At 42.0% G+C, this 24,501-nt stretch overlaps 2 protein-coding genes across 2 annotated transcripts in view; both read left to right on the top strand.

The window, feature by feature from the left end:
- LOC140538111 (uncharacterized) overlaps window positions 1-17,225 on the top strand; it is a 31,281-nt gene extending 14,056 nt beyond the window's left edge. The window contains exons 11-20 of the mRNA XM_072660545.1: window positions 35-1,404; window positions 6,362-6,395; window positions 6,557-6,880; window positions 8,180-8,193; window positions 8,525-8,546; window positions 9,218-9,240; window positions 9,600-9,660; window positions 9,908-11,638; window positions 12,358-12,405; window positions 12,509-17,225. Coding sequence (XP_072516646.1) covers window positions 35-1,404; window positions 6,362-6,395; window positions 6,557-6,880; window positions 8,180-8,193; window positions 8,525-8,546; window positions 9,218-9,240; window positions 9,600-9,660; window positions 9,908-11,638; window positions 12,358-12,405; window positions 12,509-13,824 — 4,943 coding nt within the window. The 3' untranslated portion in view covers window positions 13,825-17,225. The remainder of the gene's footprint in view (window positions 1-34; window positions 1,405-6,361; window positions 6,396-6,556; window positions 6,881-8,179; window positions 8,194-8,524; window positions 8,547-9,217; window positions 9,241-9,599; window positions 9,661-9,907; window positions 11,639-12,357; window positions 12,406-12,508) is intronic.
- LOC140551618 (uncharacterized) overlaps window positions 5,470-24,501 on the top strand; it is a 38,216-nt gene continuing 19,184 nt past the window's right edge. Inside the window, exon 1 of the mRNA XM_072675116.1 lies at window positions 5,470-5,680. The gene's annotated coding sequence lies outside the window, so the exon portion shown is untranslated. The remainder of the gene's footprint in view (window positions 5,681-24,501) is intronic.

Below are 24,501 nucleotides of genomic sequence, written 5' to 3' on the forward strand. Positions count from 1 at the left end.
AAAAGAGTAAATCTCTCATTCCTGTTCTTTACAGTGAGTGAAGAGTGCTCTAGTGCAGCCTCTCCAGTGTCCGTTCCTGTAGCAGAACTCAGGCTGGTGCTGCTGGGGAGGACTGGGTGTGGGAAGAGTGCAGCAGGAAACACCATCCTGGGCAGAGAGGAGAGGAGCCAGGCTGGAGCATCTACAGTGAGGCAGCAGAGTGAGAGCAGACAGGGGGAGGTGGCTGGGAGGCAGATGACTGTGGTGGACACTCCTGACTGGTTCAGTCCTGGACTCTCTCTGGAGGAGCTGAGACAGGACGTGGGACACTGTGTCCATCTGTCTGCTCCAGGACCGCACGCCTTCCTCATAGTCCTACCAGTGAAGCAGTCTATAGGAGAGGAGAGAGGGATGCTGGAGAAAATGGAGGAGCTGTTTGGGGAAAGGTGTTGGAGGAACACCGTGATCCTCTTCACTGTTACTGATGAAGACCAAGAGAAGAACATTGAAGAGTTTGTCCAATCAGGAAACCAGGAGGTCCAGAGACTTGTAGAGAAATGTAGGAACAGGTTTCACTGTCTCAACATTAAGGAGGGTGGAGATGGTTCTCAGATCTCAGAGCTGCTGGAGAAGATAGAGAAGATGGTGGAAGGAAACAGAGAGAAATTCTACAGCAGTGAGATCTACCTGGAGACACAGTCTCAGATCAGAGCAATGGAGGCAAAGATCATGAGAGACAGAGAGGAGAAGAGGCTGATGGAAGAGAGAGAAATCAAGGAAAAGCTTGATAAGGAGGTGAAGAACTCTTTGAGAAAGATAGAGGGAGCGGTACAAGAGCATGAAGGAGAGATTAAGCAACTTAACAACCGAACAACTGAACTGGAGAGGAAGATGAAAGAAGAGAGGGATGAGGAGAAAAAGAGAGAACTGCAGAGAGAGCTGGAAAGAGAGTTAGAGCGAAGAACAGAAATGGAGGAGAGGGTGAAGAGCCTAAAGGAAAAGGGAGAGAGGGAGAGGAGAGAGATGGAGGAGAGACACAGACAGGAGATGGAGGAGATCAGGGAGACGTATGAAGGAGAAGCCAGAATGGAGGCGGAGCGAGACCTCATGAAGATCATCCTGCCTGAACTCCAGAGAAACATTTTGGTCTCCAGGTTAAAGATGCAGGAAGAGTTCAGCAGACAGATGGAGCAGAAGGACACAGAGCTGCAGGAACTGAAGCAGAGATTTTTAGAAGTCAGTGAAACTCATTCGCTCAGGAAGGAGGTTTATGAGACAGCTGTGATGAGAATTGCAGAGACAGAAAGAAGAGGCGCAGCATCAGAAAAAGAATCTCAAGACGAAGTAGAGTCTGGAGGAGTGCTGAAGTGGCTCTTCGGAAAAAAGGACCAGGGTGAAAAATCAGGTGCAGGAGTTATGGATGTTTAACTTTAAAATGTTTCACTTTTTCATTATATGGTTTCGAGATTGATCAGTTGAATCTCTGATCTAATTCAGAACTTATAAAATCTAGTACAGAAGGGAATAACATGTACTGTAGCAGAATGTCTTATTCTACATTGTAACGTCTGTCTTTGCCATGACTTGTGTACGGAAAACAGTCATGTGGACGAAGGGTGTGCGATATGTATCGTCTCTGATAATATCTTAATTGTTGTTTTAACGATGTGCGAGCTGACATTATAGAGTATGTCACTCTATGAGACGCTAAGAGTATGGCGCTAGTTGACAAAACACATGCACCAATACCCTGCCATTCAGTGGAGTTAGATGTAGTTAGAAGACCTGGCTCGTCCTCACTAGCTTGGAGGTGGTTTTGCTTTGAAAACACAGAGGTTTCTCAAAAGACTTCTGCAAACCATATATGAAGATAATAACTAATATGAAGATTATAAAAAAAAAATACTTTGGGAGTCCGCTACTCACTACAAGCCGAAACCAGCTGAGGACCTAATCTGTGATGGTCGAGTTCTGTGCTGGTCGAGTTTCTGTCGCTGCCAGAAAGTGTGACCCCTGTGTGCTTCTATAAGAAACAGTGCAGTCACATAATTTACAGTTTAAGAGAAATAGATTCTGAATTTGTATGGTTGTTTAAACATACATAAAGTTAAATGATAAAACGTAAAACCTTTGAAAATAACAATAAATAACGTGAAATATATATAATATAATATACTACATTCATATTAAATAACAATTTAATGAGAAAAAAGATACAAGTTTGTAATGTTGGAAACACTTGCACAGTTGTTTTGTATTAGTTTTACTTGAATGCTTCAGTAAATAAGTAAATAAGTAGAACAAGCTAGCGCAATGCAAGACTTTTACCAACACATTTACATTTACATAAAAATGCTTTGCTATTTACCCAAGAAAAACCTCAGCTAGTTTGAATAGGCTAAAAAATCAAAGATATCTCTAAGTTTAGACATTACTAAACACAAGTCAGTAAGGTGACCACTCTGCTATTCGCCCAAGTATTCTCTGAAGAGGAGGGTCTTCAGTCTGTTTTTGAAGACAGCGAGCGACTCTGCCGTTCGGACACCCAGGGGAAGTTCGTTCCACCACTTTGGTGCAGGACAGAAAAAAGACTGGACGCTTGTGTTCTGTGCATCTTAAGGGATGTTGGGTCAAGCAGAGACGTATTTGAAGCTCGAAGGGCTCTTGGTGCGGATCGGCTTTTGACCATTGCCATTAAGTACGGACTGGCTGGTCTAGTCTTGGCTTTATAGGCCAGCATCAAGGTTTTGAATCTGATGCGGGCAGCAGCTACAGGAAGTCAGTGAAGAGAACGCAGCAGTGGAGTGACAAGGATGAATTTAGAAACATTGAAGACGACCCGTGTTGCTGCATTCTGGATGAGTTGCAGGGCCCTGATGGTACACAGAGGGAGACCAGCCAGAAGAGAGTCAAGTCTCGAAGTGATGAGAGACTGAACGAGCACCTGGGCGACTTCTCTAGAGAGGAAGGGCTGAATTCTCTGGATGTTGTACAGGAGAAATCTGCATGACCGAGTTGCGTTTGCAACATGAGAACGATAACTGATCATCCATCACTACACCAAGGCTGCAAGCTTCTGTAGATGGATGTAAAGAATGTATTGTCTAATTATTGTTATCAGCAGAATCACAGAAAATATTGAGATATCGTTTTTTGTCAATATCGCACACCCCTAATGTGGACATGATCATTGATGTGATTTTGGTTAAAGGCTTTAAATATGGTAAATATACCAGTGCCCATTAACTTACCAGCTATGACTCCATGGTTTTCTGGCTAATGCTGATTGGGGTTCCCAGCTCTTGTGCTTAATAACTCTTACCCTGTTTTCTAGTTTCCTTGCTCTGACACACCCACTTCAATTCAGAAAATACTTAGCTCTTGAAGTAAATGAACATATTCTGTTATGCATAGTACCTCTGTTATGGAGTTATTCTCACCTTCTATTTTCATCACAGATGTGCTCCTGTAAGGTCAGATTTGTGTTTTGTATATAAAGCTATAAACACTGTGTGTAATGTTAGTGGTTCTGGTCGAACTGTTCCACCAAGAAATATTCAGGACATGCCTGTGCATTCTTTGATGGCACAGCATATTTGTAAATAACGTGATTACCTTTTCTGATCCTGAATACATGATTGATTTTCTTGGTCAGAAGATCTTCATTACTGCAGTATCAAGACTAGCTGTGGTTAGGGTTGGTGGGTTTAAGCCTTGATGAAGTTGTGTGCTTCTTTGTGTTTTTTTAATCTGAATGTAGACATTATAAAGATGATGTCTTAAAGCCACATATGTGCTTCTGTCTGGTCAGGTTGTTTTGCAATAACACTATATTCAGGTTGAATATAAGAAATGGGGAAATTCAGATCATTAGCAGGGTCCAAGTTAGTCCAGGATAAAAGTAATTCAGTGTTGGAAAGTCTCCAAATGTTTGTTTTAGTAGTTTAGTAGTTTAGTGTAGCTGCAAAGGATAAAGAATTATAATCAGTAGAAGGTTTATGAGTATAGTAAACCAACACTGTAACTTTTATTTGTTTGTGTGTGTGTGTTTTTTGACAAAAGCCAGATGTTTTGACACTTGCATTGAAACTTTGCTTCCTTGTTTTTTAATGCCAACCACTTACAGTCAATCACTACATTTGGAGGGTAATTAATATTATCGTAACTTCAGAACAGTATATATATCACTGTCCTGCAAAACCCTTGTATCTCTATGTTTTTGGATTTTTTGACATATCAGTGTTCTTTACATTTCATTTAATGAAGAATGGACCAATATGAATGAATACTCCAGAATTGACTTGGAATAAAATCTTTTTACTTTGACTTCCATTGAAAGTTAAGAACATTTTTCTTGTCCTGTAAAGTCGCTGTTTTGGAGGTATGAGTCTTTTTGACAGTGACAATATAAAGCAATTTAACAGTATAAAACAACAGTATTGTTCAGGATCTTCAAAATGTTGGGGAATTGGGAAAAAGAATTTGTTTATTTTTGTTTATTCATAAAATTGCCTGTTGTGTACCTTACTGCCTGTACTAACAGTGTGTGTCTGTGTGTGTTTTTTGCAGGAAAGCAATGATAGTTATCTTATGTAATTAGAGAAGATAGTTCAATTAGATTTGTGGGCTTTTCGGGTAATTCAGATAATTAACTAAATGTATCTGTTTTAAGTGTTTTGTGAGAATCCATATTTTTGGCGACTAGGCTCCTCCAACAGTTGCAAAGTGTAATTCACTTTTATTCCACTGCTGTAAAGTCATTCATGCTTTGAGCTTACATACATTTGTTGACAAGAAGGAAAATACAGGACCAGAAGGGAAGGAAACATGCAGACTAACGTGGCAGCGCAGTACCTGCCTTCCAGAGATGCCATTCTCACTATTATAAATCAGTGTACCATCAAAATGATTTTAAGGGGACTTGGCATTGGCAGGTTCAAAGACATTTTGGCATCCATAGCACCACTAAATTAATAATCTAGGCGGATGTATGTATATTTATGATCCGGTATGCATAACTCTGACCCTGTGTTGATTTCAGAAAAAATGTCACTCGTTCTACCCCAGAAAAAAAAAGCTCAAAGAAATCAAAGCCCAATATTGCCATGACAATCATGTCCATGATTGTTTGATAAACATCCAACCACAACTGTACATTTACTTTAATTGGCCATACCATTAAAACCACAGACAAATGAGTGAATAAGTGTTCTCTGTACACAGTGTTTATTTTTTACTAAAAGTGGTCCAAGAAAGTACACGTCCTGAATGTTGGTGGGACCAGGAGCAAGAAAAACAGCTCTCGCATAATGCTGCTTTAATTTGATTAATTCCAACCAAAAAAATAAAACCATGTGATCCACCCCTCATGCAACCAGGGAATCCTGAATTTTGAATGGAATATAAATATAAATGCAATGAAAACATCAATTAAAACTACCACTGGTTGTAGAACTAGAACCCCTTTTTTAAATCTGGCAACCCAGACTGACGTTCAGTACCAAAGAAAGTGAAAGTAGATCTGCTTCTGGTCTGGAGGAGAAACTGGAGAGACGTTTAGAAGATTTGTGGATTAAAGGCTGAAACTCGCTCCTCTTATTATGATCAGACTGTTAGAGGATAAGAAGCTGATATGAGCTGCTTTAAAATGTGGACATATTTCACCTAAATCAGCGAAATGTCGCAGTGAAGAAGAGCAAAGGTAAGAGCGGTTAGCATCATGCAAAAAGTAAACACTGAAACAGTGAAATGAATAACCCAGTATATTACACATAAATACATCAGCCATAACATTAAAACCACCTTTTTGATTCTACTGACCATATAGGACCACCGTAGAGCAGGTAGTATTTGGGCGGTGGGTCATTCTCAGCACTGCAGTGACACTGACATGGTGGTGGCAAAGGCGTGTGTGTGTGTTGCGCTGGTATGAGTGGATCAGACACAGCAGTGCTGCTGGAGCTCTTTAAACATTGTGTCTGCTCTACGAGATAGCCCCCTGCCTTGTTGGTCTACCTTGTAGATGTAAAGTCAGAGGCAGAAGCTCATCTGTTGCTGCACAGTTAGTGTTGGTCATTCTCTAGTCCTTCATCAGTGCTCAGAGGATGCAGTTGGCTGGATATTTCTGGTTGGTGGACTGTTCTCAGTCCAGCAGTGACGTGTTTAAATATGGTTTAATATATCACCCTATATACATGCATAATGAGTGTAAAAAGAAGGAGATGGTGTTTATGTTATGGCCATTGGGTGTATAACTGACCCAACTTTTTAGGTAGTAGCTGGCCAGCTGCTCCAGTAAATCTCTCTCTCTCTCTCTCTCTCTCTTTCTCTCTCTTCACTTTCTCTATGTTTCTCTTTGTACAATTTTACTATTCAGGGCTGAGAAGAGGAGATAAAGATGGCAGCTGCAAGCAACAGTAAGTTAAGTATTCAGAAAGTATTCAGTACTTGATTTCGCTTTGTATTTGTGTTATATCTATATGTATTTGTGTTAAGTATTGTTATATCAGAAAGAGTTCATTCTTGAGCAAAAGTTCATTCTTGTGTGTGTGTGTGTGTGTGTGTGTTTCCTACACAGAAAGATTTAAACTCACTGGACCTAATGAGGAGGAGTGTCAGCCTGGCTCTGCTGCTACTCTGTCCTGTCACCTGTCTCCTGAACTTAGTGCTGTTACCATGGAGATCAGGTGGTTTAGGGAGACGGACTGTGTTTGTCTCTATAAGGACAGACAGGTGACAGAGGGGAGGGGCTACGAGGGCAGAGTGAGTCTGTTCACTGAGGAGCTGGAGAGAGGAAACGTCTCCTTACAGATCAGAGACTGTGACCGTTCAGATACTGGACATTACCTGTGTCAGGTGATCAACGGAGACACAACAGAGGAGTGTACAGTAGTAGTATTCGGTAAGTGATTAGGAAGGCCTCTGTATATAAACTCAGTATTGGTCTTGTCTAATAATGAAACATGGAAAGCCACAAATGAGAAAGACAGTGCATCCTAAACTGGTTCACAGTCTACCATACACAGAATGACCAATCAGAATACAGAGTGCAAGTGACAGTACTGTGCGGTGAAGCAGGCAGATCTCAGCAGAACAACCAGTGACTATAAATCAATAATGTACATTAACGCATGACAAGTACTATGCATATGTCCACGGTATCCAGTTCTTTGTGCACACAGTTTTCTAAGATTGACTCAAGGGCCATTTCTCTAGACATTGCTGTGGATTGCTGTGATAGCTTTACCAATAAGCTGAAGTTGATACCTGCCCCTCAAAAATGTCCCTTGGATTTAACTTATCATGTTGATGAGAATCTATAGTCTAGCACTGGAGGGAAAGGAGCTGCAAGTATTGCTTGAGTTTGGCTGATGTCCCACAACACGAATGACCTGTTGCTGTTGATGCAAGGAGTTCCATTGCTGTGCCTGAGCCTGAACCTTCACCAAAGGACATATCTTTGGCCCCTCAACGACAGCTATGTGGTCTCTAGGTGTCACGTAGATTTGATGGAGTGGCTACACCCTGCTGTGACAGATTGTAGTGCACTTGCATTGCCTCATCAGATAAGGACTGTATTCAATGTTGGCATAAGATTTGACGGGAAAAGCAGTAATGGCACAGGGAATTCCTATTAAAGGAAACTGCTGGGAAGGTTGTGTTTACTGAAGAAAACTTTTGATATTTCTGCAGATTAATTGATCTGAATGACAGTTCCAGAGACCCGTTCAAGATGACACGAAATGGCATTATTAATACCTTGTGTTGTAAGAGGCATTCAGGTTTTGACAGTGAGAGATGCTTGAAGACACCTCTCACTTTTATGTTAACATTTGTGGGTACCTGCACTGTTGGTTTCTGTAGGTCTTCCTTTTGCATTAGTAAAAGGACACAGTGTCATTAATGTAAAGCACGAAATGCTAATGAAATACTGTACTACTGGAGTACTTGTGAACAGCCTTGCTAAATGCAAGTGAGTGAGTGAGTTACAAGCCAGGTCCAAGAAGTCAAATAAAATGATGTAAAAATAATAATAATAATAAAAAAGTACAAATAGCCTGATTGGACTATTGTTGGCCCTCTTGAGTGAAAGAGGGACGTAAGGAAATTATGAGGTTATATTAAAAAGGAAAGCAGTCTTATAATTGTGGATAATATGAAGATTTACCTAACACTGTGTCCCTTTCTGTTGTTTACACAGGTCCATTCTCATATGTAAGTAAATACCTATATTTATTTTACCACATGAAAATGGATGTTTTGGATAGATGAAAATATCTGATGTTTTTTGTGTATTCAACATGAATACACACATGAAGTTGATATTTCAGTTGTGCATAATTCCACTTCACCCCTTTGAGAAAACAGCAGACAACAAAGAATCTCTGTAGGGCCTGTTAGGTGTGATGGAACTGTTGTTATGGGATAACCACATCTACACTTCATCATCTTAATTACACATGAGCATAGAGAACACACAGTAAAAGTTGTGTGTTCAGATTATGACTTGTGTGAAAGCTTCACTCTGTGTTATCCACTTCTGCAGGTCTCGAGTGACAGGGAAACAGGTGAGTGTAAATCAGATATTGATGACTTGATTTTAAATGAAGAAGTGTTTTGTTCTAAATATATGTAATACTTTCTCACTGATCACCTTCTCACATGAATCACCTGTGTGTTTACCATTATTTCTGAATAGCTGTTCTATATGAAGTTATACGTGTACATCCAATCAGGTGATTAACCAACATATTTAAAAAGGTGTTTTAATCTGTTTGGATTGAGTATCAAGGCAAACATTTAAATAAATCAAGCAGGTGGAAGACAATCATTAGGTGCAGCAGAAAGTCTGATGTATTAATGAGATCAAACCAACCTAATAACAATAAAGCCCGTCTCTTCTGAAGCTGTAGATCAGATCTGGGTTGCTTTACTGTAGAGAATCTACTGTACAAGAACACTCTGTAGAACTGTAGATCCTGTTGTCCTTTTGAAACGAACAAGTCTCAAATAAGAAAATATTGGTGAATGTTTTTGTGAAAACTGCATAAGAGAGTTTTAACAAGAACTTTCTTTTTAGGAACAGTGAATAAGGTGTTATTATTTACAGGTTACTACAGAAACATTGCTGTTAGTTCAGATCTGACTACAGAAAATACAGACAGATTGTAAACAGGTTGTCTTTTTATGCACTTCCAGTGTTTTCAGTGTTTTTACCTCTTGCTCTAATTTCTTTTAGGTCATACCGTTTTAATCTCTCAGGTGAGCACATTACAGATCACCTTTATTTAATATTACATTCTTCTATGTACTCTTGGAATGTGTGTTTGGAAAAGGACAAAATGTACAGTGTGACTCCAACTTAAAGGACATGTGAGGCTTCACTGATGAGGCAGACAGGAGCTGGCATATAGTGATTTAATATGTAGGTGAATTCTAAAGAATTTCTGTAGACACACATGGTGATTATAGAAATCCATTGTATGTGTATGTGAAAGTGTGTGAATATACTGCAGGATGAACAGCTCAGAAACATTTACAGGGTGCTTCTTGTTTTTCTGAGTTTTTCCTCTGAATGGTTATGGCACATCCTCCTCGTTCTGCTTCATTTATGTCCACAGGAGGAGAGAAAGTGGACAGAGGAGGAGAGAATGAAAATGAAGCAATCTGCTCTGCTTACTGGTGAGTTTTAAAGCAGCTACAGCAATGACAGTTATGTCTATTATATTATATGTCTGTATATTATATTATATTATATTAATTATATTATATTATATTAATCTAGTAAATCTACCAACACAGGATGGACCAATCGTGTTGCAAACATTCCATCCTCTCTCTACTTCTTTACTTCCCACAAGCCTTTCAAAAAATATATTAAATATAGATGAAATGTTTCCTGAGTGTTAAATTAAAGTGTTTCTTACAGAGTTATCAAGACAGACTAAACTGCTTCAAGACAAAGAAAGACTTCTAATGGAGAAAAATGCACAACTAATGGAAGATATTCAAGAAAAGGACAAGCGTCTGACAGCAAATGCAGAGACAGTTCAGATGATGGACAGAGCACTGGAAGAAAAGGAGAAATATCTCAAAGCAGTAAAGCATGAATTCACACAAACAACAAATAAATTAGAGGAGAATCTTAAATTACAAAAGGTAGAATTTGAGCAAAGACTTTTGGAGAAATATAAAGAATTAAATGATGTACAACAACAACTGAAGAATAAAGATATAAAACTAGAGGAGAAGGAGGTGGTCATTAAAGATCATTTAGAGAAGATTAGCAAGAGAGATCTGACATTAAAGGAAACAAATGACAGATTAGAAAGTGCTACTAAAAAGCTTCAGGAGAAAAACACACAGCTGGAGAAAACAAACACACTGCTGAGAGAGAAAGAGACTCTACTGGAGAATGCAGAGAAAGAGGTGGAAATCAATAAAAAGCAGCTGGAGACACTGGGAGAGGAACTGCAGGAGAAAAAGACTCTACTGGAGAATGCAGAGAAAGAGGTGGAAACCAGTAAAAAGCAGCTGGAGACACTGGGAGAGGAACTGCAGGAGAAAAAGACTCTACTGGAGAATGCAGAGAAAGAGGTGGAAACCAGTAAAAAGCAGCTGGAGACACTGGGAGAGGAACTGCAGGAGAAAAAAACTCTACTGGAGAAGGCAGAGAAAGAGATGGAAACCAGTAAAAAGCAGCTGGAGACACTGGGAGAGGAACTGCAGGAGAAAAAAACTCTACTGGAGAATGCAGAGAAAGAGGTGGAAACCAGTAAAAAGCAGCTGGAGACACTGGGAGAGGAACTGCAGGAGAAAGATACTCTACTGGAGAATGCAGAGAAAGAGGTGGAGACCAGTAAAAAGCAGCTGGAGACACTGGGAGAGGAACTGCAGGAGAAAAAAACTCTACTGGAGAATGCAGAGAAAGAGGTGGAAACCAGTAAAAAGCAGCTGGAGACACTGGGAGAGGAACTGCAGGAGAAAAAGACTCTACTGGAGAATGCAGAGAAAGAGGTGAAGACCAGTAAAATGCAGCTGGAGACACTGGGAGAGGAACTGCAGGAGACAAAAACTCTACTGGAGAATGCAGAGAAAGAGGTGGAAACCAGTAAAAAGCAGCTGGAGACACTGGGAGAGGAACTGCAGGAGAAAGATACTCTACTGGAGAATGCAGAGAAAGAGGTGGAAACCAGTAAAAAGCAGCGGGAGACACTGGGAGAGAAACTGCAGGAGAAAAAAACTCTACTGGAGAATGCAGAGAAAGAGGTGGAAACCAGTAAAAAGCAGCTGGAGATACTGGGAGAGGAACTGCTGGAGAAAGAGACTCTACTGGAGAATTCAGAGAAAGAGGTGGAAACCAGTAAAAAGCAGCAGGTGGCACTGGGAGAGGAACTGCAGGAGAAGAGCAGTGAGCTACAGGAGATGATGATCCTACTGGAGCAACAGAAAACTGAACTGAAAGAAAAAGACAAGCAGCTTAAGGAGAAGGAGAGACTTCTAAGAGAGAGAGACACACAGCTACTGGAGAGAGACAAGCAGGTTGAGGAGAAAGACAGACTTCTAGAGGAGAGAAACAAACAGCTGCAGGAGAGAACAGATCCAGACCCAGCAGTTCCACTCAGGAGGAGAAACAGCAAAGATCGGATACCCCCAGACAGTGAGTAACTTTATTTTGCACAAAATAAATAAATAACACACAGAAACACTTTTATGAAACGTAATTGAGTGTTAATTGCAGTTCCTTGTGAAAAATATTCAGTCTGATAAACGTGTGTGTGTGTGTGAATAAGTGAATAACCAGGTCAACAAGGTGCTGCTGAGATGTTTAGTAATATGTTTATTGCTACAGCAGCATTCAGACACTGTAGTAGCCCATACTTTACAAATACACTCAGATATGAACAAAATAGAAAATAAAGAAAGAATTTCCTTATTTTGCAATAATTATCATAATAATAATAACCTATGATGCTAATTTCTCAATATAATAACTCAAACTAGTTTCTAATACTTTCATGAGTAGTAATGACTCATTTTTTTCTCTGAGTCAGTGTTTTGAGAAATCCTGAGATAACAACTAATTACTTTAACATACTGAGACAGTTTGAATGTGAAACAGAGAAAGATGAAACCCATTTCTCCTAAAAGGCTGAAACAGGCAATCATACAACACGCTTGTGTTAATCTTATTAGTTGCATCTGTTTTAATTTCATTGAAGTTCCTAATAGATAACTCCAATTCTGTCGCCTGCACAAACTGTGGGACTGTCTGTAATTAGCAGCATTTTTAATAAGTCTGACCCTAAACTTTTCTTTTTAAATAATGACTTATTCTGAAATAGTATAAACTATACTGCTGGGTTCTATTTTTTACAGTGAGTGAAGAGACTGCAGACTCCGCAGCACCACTCAGAAGAAGAAACAGTATGGAGACACTTCCTTCAAAAAGTTAATCACTACACTTTCATATTGTGTCTTAATAATTCATTTGAATAAAGAGTAAATCTCTCATTCCTGTTCTTTACAGTGAGTGGAGAGTCCTCTAGTGCAGCCTTTCCAGTGTCCGTTCCTGTAGCAGAACTCAGGCTGGTGCTGCTGGGGAGGACTGGATGTGGGAAGAGTTCAGCAGGAAACACTATCCTGGGCAGAGAGGAGAGGAGCCAGGCTGGAGCGTCTACAGTGAGGCAGCAGAGTGAGAGCAGACAGGGGGAGGTGGCTGGGAGGCTGGTAACTGTGGTGGACACTCCTGACTGGTTCAGTCCTGGACTCTCTCTGGAGGAGCTGAGACAGGATGTGGGACACTGTGTCCATCTGTCTGCTCCAGGACTGCACGCCTTTCTCTTAGTCCTACCAGTGAAGCAGTCTACAGGAGAGGAGAGAGGAATGCTGGAGAAAATGGAGGAGCTGTTTGGAGAGAGATGTTGGAGGAACACTGTGATCCTCTTCACTGTTACTGATGAAGACCAAGAGAAGAACATTGAAGAGTTTGTCCGATCAGACAACCAGGAGGTCCAGAGACTTGTAGAGAAATGTGGGAACAGGTTTCACTGTCTCAACATTAAGGAGGGTGGAGATGGTTCTCAGATCTCCGAGCTGCTGGAGAAGATAGAGAAGATGGTGGAAGGAAACAGAGAGAAATTCTACAGCAGTGAGATCTACCTGGAGACACAGTCTCAGATCAGAGCAATGGAGGCAAAGATCATGAGAGATAGAGAGGAGATAAGAGAGAGACAAGAAAGAGAGACTAGAGAGAAACTAGAGAGTTGTGAACAGGAGACTTGTATGAAGTTTACAGAATCAGCTGCTAACTTTAATGCTCAGATAAATCAACATGAAGAGCGAATAACTAAACTTGAGGAAATTCTCAAAGAGGAACAAGATGAGAGGAGAAAAGCTGAGCTACAGAAAGAGCTGGAGACAGAGAGACAGCAGAGGAATGAGGTTCAGTCAGAGTTAGTGAGACTGAAAGAAGAGACTGAAAAGGAGAGGAGAGAGATGGAAGAGAGACACAGACAGGAGATGGAGGAGATCAGGGAGACGTATGAAGGAGAAACCAGAAAGGAGGTAGAGAGAAACCTCAGGAAGATCATCCTGCCTGAACTCCAGCAGAGAACATGGGAATTAATAACAAAAAAGCAGAAAGATTTTGATTGGAGGATGGAGGAAAAGGAGAGAGAGTTAGAAACACTGAGACAGAGACTCAGACAGGCAGTTAGAGAGGGAATCCGAGCAGGAGGAGACGGTCATCAGGAGGACACTGGTGGACTGTTTAGCAGGTTAACACAGCAGCTCTTTTGGAGGACACTCAGTGATCCAGTTATAAATACTCAGTCAGATCAGTGAGTGATCCTGACTGTCTTTCAGAACAGATCAGTGCTGTCAATAATATCATACATATCATAGTATCCATACATATTAATACTGTGTGTGTTTGCTCTGTAGTATGTATGTGTGTCTACACTATACTTATCTGTTAAATGGTCAAAATGGTTGTCTTATCTGTAACCATGTTATAGGGCTTGTCCAATCACAAGCCAGGCCATTGTTACACAGAGAACAGCACTAAGCATAAACAGGCATGTGTTCATGGATCATTCATTTTAGTGATCTATAATGGCCGGTCAGTGTCTCACCATCAACTTACCAGAAACTCCTTAGCATGGACATGGACATAACACTCCCCACCCCCCTCCACAGTGTTTCCACAGTGAAACGAGTACTGTATCAACATGGGCTGAAAGGCCACTGTGCCAGGAAGAAGCCATTCAGCCTGAGAATACCAACTCAACTGTAAAACACGGGGGTGGCAGCATCATGTTGTGGGGTTGTTTTGCTGCAGGAGGAACTGGTGCACTTCACAAAATAGATGACATCATGAGGAAAGAACAGTATGTGTAAGGGGTAGCTTTAGGGCAAGGCCTCCTCCTACCAACAGGGGGAGGCCCGAGTCACCCCAGCCAGTAATTGAGCCCAATTCCCCACACCTGGGCAGTAGGCTATATAGGCACACAGATCCAATTGCCCCACTGCTGTATCTTTTGACTCTGGTTGAGTGTGTGTGCGCCAGTCAGTGTCTCGAGTAAAAGGTTTAGTGGGCGTCACTCTCCTTTGTGTGTTTGTTCTCCTGTGTCTGTGCAGTGTTTGTGTCTGTGTGTGCGTGTTTGCACACATACACTCGGTAGCAGAGGAAGGCAGGAGTGTCTGTCTTCCCTGGTGTGTGTGCCTGTGTGTGTGTGTGTTTGCACACATACACTTGTTTAGCAGAGGAAGGCAGGAGTGTCTGCCTTCCCTGTAACTTCCCAGTTTTCTCCTTTATTTTGCTACCGAGTGTATGTGTGCAAACACAGACACACAGACGCACTGCTCCCCGCTGGTGGAATTCATGATAGTCAAGTGCAGACCTTTTTATTTAGTACGGGAATTCTCCGCCGTTCACATACCACCTAGCGCTAGTGCTAATGCTAAAGAGGCACTATGGGAACTGCACGGCGCCATAAGCGATCTGCAGACCAAACATCCAGACGGACTGTTCATTGTCGCCGGAGATTTCAACCACAATAATCTCATGTCAGTCCTCCCTAAATTCCATCAACATGTGGACTTTGCAATGAGAGGAGCGAACGCGCTGGACCTTGTTTACACAAACATTCCCAGCACGTACCGCTCCCACCTCGCATTCTCAGACCACATGTTTGTGTGGCTGACTCCAGCATACACACCTCTCATCAGACGCTCCAGACCAGTTCAGAAGCAGGTGAAAACCTGGCCGGCAGGAGCCATCTCTGCCCTTCAAGACAGGCTGCAACTGAAGGCGACTCTGTTAACTTGGAGGAGTATACAGCATCAGTCACTGGCTACATCAGCAAGTGTATTGATGATGTCACTGTCTCCAAGACCATCCCCACATGGCCAAACTAGAAACCGTGGATGACTTCTGAGGAGTGTGCGCTACTGAGGACCCGTGACTCGGCCTTCAGAGTGGGTGACAAGGTGGCCCTGAGGAGAGCAAGAGCCAAATTGTCACCAGCCATTCGAGAGGCAAAGCGCACACATGCCCATAGAATCCACAGCCACTTCAAGGACACGGGTGACACGCAGCGCATGTGGCAGGGCATCCAGGCAGTCACAAACTACAGGACAATGCCACCGTTCTGTGACAGTGATGCCTTCCTCCCTGATGCCCTGAACGACTTCTATGCACGGTTTGAGGCACAAAACAACACGTTGGTAAGCAAGATCACGCCCAAGCCGGACGAGCAGGTGTTGTGCCTAACTGCAGGATGTGAGGAAAACTCTGCGCAGAGTCAACCCACGGAAAGCTGTAGGACCAGACAACATCCCCGGCAGAGTGCTCAGAGAGTGTGCAGACCAGTTGACGGATGTTCTCACGGACATCTTCAATGTCTCCCTGTGCAGCTCCACTGTCCCAACGTGCCTTAAGACCACCACCATCATCCCCGTGCCGAAGAAGTCCAGGGTGTCCTGCCTCAATGACTACCTTCCCGTTGCTCTCACCCCTCTCATGAAGTGCTTCGAGAGGCTAGTCATGAGGAACATCAAGACCCAACTGCCCTCTTCATTGGACCCCCTGCAATTTGCATATCGTCCCAACCGCTCTACGGACGATGCCATCGCCACCACCCTTCATCTCTCCCTTACCCACCTGGAAAAGAAGGACACGTATGTCAGAATGCTGTTCATAGACTTCAGTTCAGCATTCAACACCATCATCCCACAGAATCTCACCAGGAAGTTAAGCTTGCTGGGCCTCAACACCCCCCTCTGCAACTGGATCCTGGACTTCCTGACGGGAAGGCCCCAGTTAGTCCGGTTCGGGGACAGCATCTCCAGCACCATCACAATGAACACTGGGGCACCCCAGGGCAGTGTACTGAGTCCTCTGCTGTTCATCCTGCTGACTCATGACTGTGTTGCGAAACACAGTTCTAACAGCATCATAAAGTTCGCCGATGATACAACTGTGCTGGGTCTCATCAGCAAAGGTGACGAGTCATAAAGGTGCAGCAGCTGACAGACTGGGGTACAGTCAACAACCTTCACTGGAATGTAGAGAAGACCAAGGAAATGGTTGTTGACTTCAGGAAAACAAGACACGACCACTCTCCGCTCAACATCAACGGCTCCTCTGTGAAGGTCGTTAAGAGCAACAAGTTCCTTGGTGTCCACCTAGCGGAGAACCTCACCTGATCCCTGAACACCAGCTCTATAGCCAAGAAAACCCAGCAGCGTCTCTACTTCCTCCGGAAGCTGAGAAAGGCCAGTCTCCCTCCACCCATCCTCACCCTCTTCTATAGGGGGACCATAGAGAGCATCCTAAGCAGCTGCATCACTGCCTGGTTTGGGACCTGCACAGCCTCTGGCCGCAAGACCCTCCAACGCATTGTGAGGACAGCTGAGAGGATCATCGGAGTCTCTCTCCCCTCCGTCATGGACATTTACACTGCCCGCTGCATCCGCAAAGCAACCAGCATTGTGGATGACTCCACCCACCCTTCACACAGACTGTTCTCCCTCCTGCCATCAGGAAGAAGGTACCGCAGCATCCGGTCCAATATGACCAGACTCTGCAATAGCTTCTTCCCCCAAGCCATCAGACTTCTCAACTCAACTTCTGAACTGATGTTTTTTTCTGTTACATGTCTCATGGTCCTGGAGGAACGCTGTTTCGTTTCACTGTGTACTCTGTATGTAGTTGAAATGACAATAAAACCCACTTGACTTGACTTGACTGAGGTACCATCCCCTAGACTGACTTTAGCTTCTTCAGGAGTGAATATGTTAGTATGTACTGAGAGCAGCTACAGTGGAGAACAACAGGTGAGGACAAAACAGAGCATTATTCCACACTCATCTTTACCTATAGCTATATTTTATATACATGTCTAATAATGTATAGTAATGTTTTTGGTATAAACATATAAATCATTAGTGTAGTGATGGCACAATACCAACAAGGCTCTGTCTGTAGTTTATTTTATTATATGGTCTAAATACCACAGTTTTAAAGTGGACATATGATGAAAAACTCACTTTTTCAGCACTTGCCTACAAACGTACATACTAAACATGTCTGAAATAAAACAACCCAATCAGTGGCCAAGGTCAGAAAACAGAGGATCCGTTCTCATTAGAATTAGTAGCCAGGTAAGGTGAGGTGTAAGGTGTAGTAAAGTGTCTTTTATTCTCACTCGTGCCAGACCTAATGCTACATGCAGTTGATCAGTGTTTATTAAGCACTCACTATATCATTGATATGCTTAGTCTACTGTACATCACGAAAAACAAAATTGATCATGGTACAATAAAATATCATCATATTGCCCAGTCCTTCCTCCACCTTTCTTTAAAAGTCCTCTACTTACACACCTATCCTGCTGCTTTCAGATGCTGACGTTTCATATTTTCATCCTTCCCATTTACAGTGTATATCACTGCATGTCAGCGGGTATCGCTGCTAAAATGAGAAGAGACCTGACCTCACAGCCAACTGAGTATTGTAAAGCTGCAGCATTGAAATCACTAATGTATTTCAACCACTTGCTGTGCTGTATGTTGTGCTGTAAGACTAGCAAATAGAAATTCGTAAAATCCCTCTGACGCAGCTCAGTTAGTATAATCGGCATGGTTGTTCTGCGTCTGTAAAGTTTACTGCTCACTTTTAAAGCTCTAGGTCATGGTTACGGATTGAGTAGCTCTGACTTTTACTAAGAGAAAACGTGAAAAGCATTATCTAAATCTCACATTGGGCCAATAGCTAAACTGCAGAAATAATAAAAAGCTAACGGTGTAAGATTCTTAAGATGCTTATGGTTTTTTGAGAATTAGGTTTGCAAGGCTGGAGGGTGGCAGCTGGGGTGAACAGTGGCTCATTCTCATTTAAAGGAACAAGCACTCAAACCGGTCGCTCTGGTTGAACAGAGCTGTTTAGACAGGGTGAGAAAGATGCTGTGGTGCTTAGACAGTTGTACTTAAACTTAGTTTAGTTCAGCTTGATCCAATTGTTATTGCCGTTATTTCTCCGTTTTGGATTTGCTATTCTGTAATATCTTCGGTTATTAGCTTACTGTAGTAAATCTGTCAACAACTGTCAACAGCTCACTCACATCTGTTGATGTGCATCAGCGTATGAGGGAGTTGAGTCACCAGAAATCTAAAGTCCAAGCCCTCTGTGTATGACACCTCCTCCGAACTACCTGGGAAAGAAGGACGAACAGAAAGCTATACAAATATTCTACTGTATATTACAGAAATCTAACATTATATCTATAACAGAATCAGACAGCAAACATGTAGATGGTTGAGCACAGACCAATTATTTCCTGAAAATATCATTATGATTTTTTTTTTTTATTACGGGTGTTTGTTGAAGGTATCCACAATATAAAAATGCTTTTGTGATTGTTGTATTCAAACAACAGTATGGGCACCAATGAAAATAACCGCATGAGTATGAACAACATTTTTTTGATCATTTTATCAACCTCCTATGAATTGAAAAGGGAAAAAAAGCTTTAAAAAGAGTGATAATTTCTATTGAATGTTTTCAATTCATTTCTACTTTTCATTTACAAGTATTTGGCTTTAACTTTCTAACCAAACTGCTGAGCTAAATACATACTACAGGAATTACTACAGGAATAAAAAAACATTGCATATTAGGGAATAAAAAAAAACTTCAGATTCCAATACGTGTAAATATTTTTACTTTTGGTCCCCAACAACCTGAAAATGTTGGCCTACATATAGGTGGGTTGGGAGTGTTGCTGATATAAAGGAAGCGAATCCAGAGAGTTCAGGGAATGTAAGATTAGTGAAGAGGATCATGTTGGACCCCGGCACCATTACACTGATAAGGCTCTTGGCTACACCATGGCTCATAAACTGTGAAGAAACCATAGAAGTCTCCTGTGTTTATGGTGATGTTTACCAGGTCCCCACAACCTAGGTGGGAATAGGGTCCGCTGCTGAACATGGGACAGCATTCCCTTCCTTCTCTACAGGGACTAGACAAGCTGTGTGTGTGCGCATTTGTACATTTGTGCCAGCAATGGGTGCAACTTGAAGTAACTGAATGCATTCATCAGAAGGACAGTCCACAAAAATTTGGATATATATATATACACACACAATGTTTTGACCACACTTTCAAAGCCACCCTGCTCCACTGTTGAGACAGGAAGATGGAGAAGATGTCCCACACTTGTAGAAGGTGTTAACCTGCAGAGGGACAAGATTTACTTCCAACCCCCAAAAATGTTACCTTGGACTCACTGAAGCACATTCCCTGTGGTATTGCATCGGTAGGAGCGTACTGTGGTCCCAACAATAGAAAACCGCTGCCATCCTACAATGGCCCAAGCCCAAGCGTGCGGCCTTCTGGGGTTGGCCGGCTACTACAGGTGGTTTGTTAATAACGTCTCTTTTATCTCCTCCCGCCTCAGAGTGCAAAGCCCTGTCCAGTAAGAGGGCCATAAAAAAGCTCCTGTTCTACGTAACAGATAGGCACTTTACTTTCATTACTGATCTTGCTCCTTAACAGTAGCTAGTAAAGTAGCTGGAGAACAGCTCCCACCCCATGCATGAAACTCTGGCAGCACTGGGCAGCTCCTTTAGTGACAGGCTGCTTCATCCCAAGTGTGTGAAGGAGCGGTATCGCACCAGCACTGCTCCCAGCGGACCACATACACACACACACTTAACTACAAACACATGTTCAGGGAACAGAGGTCCCTCAATGTAACAATACTATGTGCAATACCCCCCCCCCCCCACACACACACACGCAATTAAGAGTCATTTGCAATTACCTGTAAATAATATTGCTATTGCTTTTTTTAATTCTTATTTATATTGTGTGTATATAGTGTAAATTATTTATCTAAATTTTTTGTAACTGAGTGTCTTGCTATCCTTTCTGCTGTGACTGAAAATTTCCCACTGTGGGACTAATAAAGGATTATCTTATCTTATCTTAAAAGCCTAGCACTCTAACGCTTGGAACCACCCCTTCAGCATCACTGACAGCTGCTTTTTACTGGTCTCCACCCCTTTCTCTGCATTCTCCAGTAGAGTCTCTTTCTCCTGCAATTCCTCTCCCAGTGTCTCCAGCTGCTTTTTACTGGTCTCCATCTCTTTCTCTGCATTCTCTGTTTCTTTCTCTCTCAGCAGTCTGCTCATTTTCTTCAGCTGTGTGTCTTCCTGCTTAAGCTGTCCTTCATCTGAAGAGTCTCTGCATTTATTATCAGATGTTATGCCCTTCTCTTATTTTTTCATCAGTTGTGCACTGTTCCCCTCTCACTAGGATTTCTTTGTTTATAAGAAGTTTAGCTTGTCCTGAGAGCTCTGTGAGAAACAAAAGCATTTAATAGATCCATTAAACATCACATTGATTTCACATGTATTTTGGTTTAATGTCAGTCACATAGAAGGTGGAGTGTTACTATATTTATTCTAGAGAAGGTTAACACATGCACATTTAGAATTTCTGTTTTTATTTCTGTTTTCTGTAAAGTCCATTTTCTGCCATTTGCACTGCAACCTGAGATTAAAGATTTAAGGACATTTATCTTAGCTTTAATACAAGATGAGCACTACAAACAAATAAAGGTGTCCAAAAATAGATTTTCTAACTAACTGTATGAAATACCATGGCCTAGTGGGATGCCTAAACACAACATTCTCCTTTACATAAACCAAACACCACCCTCATCACCTGACACCATCTGCACCCTCAAAGCAGCACTGTGAATGCTGGTGATCAGGGTGGGCAACCACAACACAGACCAGCAGAAAAAGCTGAACTAACAGACCTCCGTTTTAAACTGGAGGACTGAATTCCAGCACCATTTAGTGATTTCCTTGCTTAAGCAAGACAATATCTGAACTATCAGCTAGCTAACTAACTAACAAACAGCTCCAGTTTTCCCTGTAATCTCAATCTGTCTTTAGCAGAACAGCACAGTGATAAGTCCGTTCAAGTGCGGCAGACCGAGATGAATGATTTATATTGGAACCAGTGAATTACAGAGAATATAATAACTCTTATCCTTTTCCACCTGCTCAGGGTCAAAGTGGCTCCAGAGCATAAGCGGTATACAGTGTATTTATGCTCACTTTAGTATAGCTCAGTCTCTAGATCATCATGGGTATGTTTTTTCTAGTACAAATGCTGCCTGCAACACTGCCATTCTGCCACAGTCAAACACTGTTTACTTTCCCCTCACACATCTACCACTCATCACCTGTGTCTTACCTTAATGCCTTTACTTTGGTAATGCCCACCTACAGTAGTGTTACCATACTTCTATCTCCTATTAAGGGAGATCACATTGTTATGGTCACTTATTCCTAATATGAAAGGTTTCACCTGAAACCTCAAATTCAAGACATTTGACATTCAAGATTGTATGAGATTAAGTTTGTCTGTATGAGTTTATAAATGGCTTTTATAGTGTCTACATACTATTTCTCGTCAAACTGTGATTAAATTCAGTAAATATACATGTTCCATGTGTTCCATGTTCCTGCCCCCCCCCCTCCCCCCCTCTCGCCACCCTATAAAATATTTTTCTAGATCCGCCCCTGCTTCAGAGCCTACCCAGAATCATATACTCACACATTCATAAAAAGGTGCAAATTAGCATGTGTATTTCTGGGAGGTAGTGAATGGAGCAGAGCTTGAACCCACAACCTCAGGTCAGCGACTGGAGCAGGGTTTGAACCCATAACCCCACACTAACTACCATGCTGTGCCACCGTGTCACCCTTAACTCTGCACTCTATAAATATGAATAATATGAATAATGACTCTCATCAAATACAAACAGAATCTTGTTCAAATCATATTAGAACTGATCAAGTTTAACCATCCTTATTTGTACTAAGTTGAATGTATTTGATTATAGTTATTCACCGGTCATCACAGCAGATTTCTCCATTTTCATTCTCTCCTCTTCTGTCCTTTCTGTCCACACTGTAGAAGAGAACACACCAGTGTGAGGGTCTCCTGCATGCTGTCATACATGCTGTCATAGTTCTGCTCAGTCTGCTGTGAGCTGATAAAAGAATCAGCTGAACTACAGTAGAGAAGGGAAATCAATTTACAACACAAGGCTCTAATCTGAACACTAAACACTAGACCATTAAAATCTGGCAGGAGTGGAAATGACCCTGTGTGAGATCTCTGTGTGATCCGGACCTGAGATGATGACGGTGAGTGTGTGTGTGGGTAGGTGTGTTAAATTTGAGGCAAAGAAGATCAGATAATGAGTTCATTCTAGAAGGTCAAATCTAGAAACGCCTAAAGACACATAAATATGAGATAAAATAAGTGAAGGAACCTGTAGGAGAGTAGAATATCTCACTAATCAGGTCATTCAGTGCTGCTGACTGTTCAGTATTTACTGCTGCCTGTAAGTCACTGATACACAGACTCACACACAGGCAATTTTGAATTATTGTGTAATAATAAATGGTGTAAAACTACAGTAATGAGAGACTAATAGTGAACTTCATCTCCACACTTCTACAGTGCAGTGGGATTATACACATGTACAATGTGGTAATGTGCATAATGTGCTTTTCTTATCTCATGAATATGAACCTGAAACCTGGGTTCATGTGACTGATTGATGTCTGCATTACAAATAACACATAATATCAGTTATTATTATAGTATCACATAATACCAGTGATTAGAATAGAAACAGGAGGTTTTTACCATCCGTGGGAGAAAAGACAGTGCAGGTATTTACTGGCTGTGGGGGGAAAAACAGAAGAGAAGACAGTGTTAGATAAATCTCCATGAGAAGATCTAACTAAAGTTAAATACTATAAAACACCCAGAATCACTTAAGAGATGTGAAAGTTTGTGAATAAACAGCTCTTCTACTCTTTAGAAATGTCTCCACCGAATGAATTAAATGTGTTTACAGATGTTGAGTAACAGTAGTTAAATCTGATTTCCACATCTGCAGAAGGTCTACTATGTAATGTGGTGCTCACTTACAGCGGGGTTTGAACCCAGGCCGCCGTGTTGGCGGGCCGGCGCGCTACTGAGTGAGCTACCACGATCACGTGACCACACGGGCCCACACACCAGTGAAGACAGACACTCCTGCCTTCCTCTGGTACACCAGTGTATGTGTGCTACACGCACACACACACACACACACACACACACACACACACACACACACACACACACACACACCAGGGAAGACAGACACTCCTGCTTTCCTCTGCTACACGAGTGTATGTGTGCTACGCGCGCGCGCGCACACACACACACACACACACACACACACACACACACACACACACACAGACACACACACACAGACACACACACAGGGAGACAGACTCGGGAGAGACACATGAAGGGGAGTGACACACACTCAGCCTTCACCTCGAGAACCACAGACACACACACCACCAGAATCAAAAGATCCAGCCCCGGGGCAACTGGATCTGTGTGCTTACATAGCCTACTGCCCAGGTGGAGGGAATTGGGCTCGATTACTGGCTGGGGTGACTCGGGGCCTCCCCCTGGTGGCAGGAGGAGGCCTTGCCCTAGAGCCACCCCTTACATACTAGAGCACATCTGCGGATACGATTCTGTTTATTTTGTGGCTGCAGTTAGTAGACATGTAGTTAAACTCATAATGTGCTGTATAATACATTTTGATCAAATAAGACACCTTTTTTACTTTCTATTTTGAAATGTTCACCTTCAGTTTGGGCTGAATTTGTCCAGTATGTTTGGCAAGTGTGTGAGTTTGTAAAATCTGCTTCTCTAAAGTGTCTTGCATGTTTAGGAACAGCACAATTTTGAACTTGATGTGTAATGTGAACTTTCACTGTATAAATGTTGTTTAATTACATGCTGAAACAGTTTTTTCCATAATGCTCATTTCAGAGAGAGGTACCTGGTTATCAGCAGTAGCATTTTAGGGAAATTTAACAGTACCTAAAACTGTTGTTCCCTTTAATTGGCTTATT

Source organism: Salminus brasiliensis, chromosome 1, assembly GCF_030463535.1.
Source record: "Salminus brasiliensis chromosome 1, fSalBra1.hap2, whole genome shotgun sequence".
In the NCBI taxonomy this organism is placed as follows: Eukaryota; Metazoa; Chordata; class Actinopteri; order Characiformes; family Bryconidae; genus Salminus; species Salminus brasiliensis.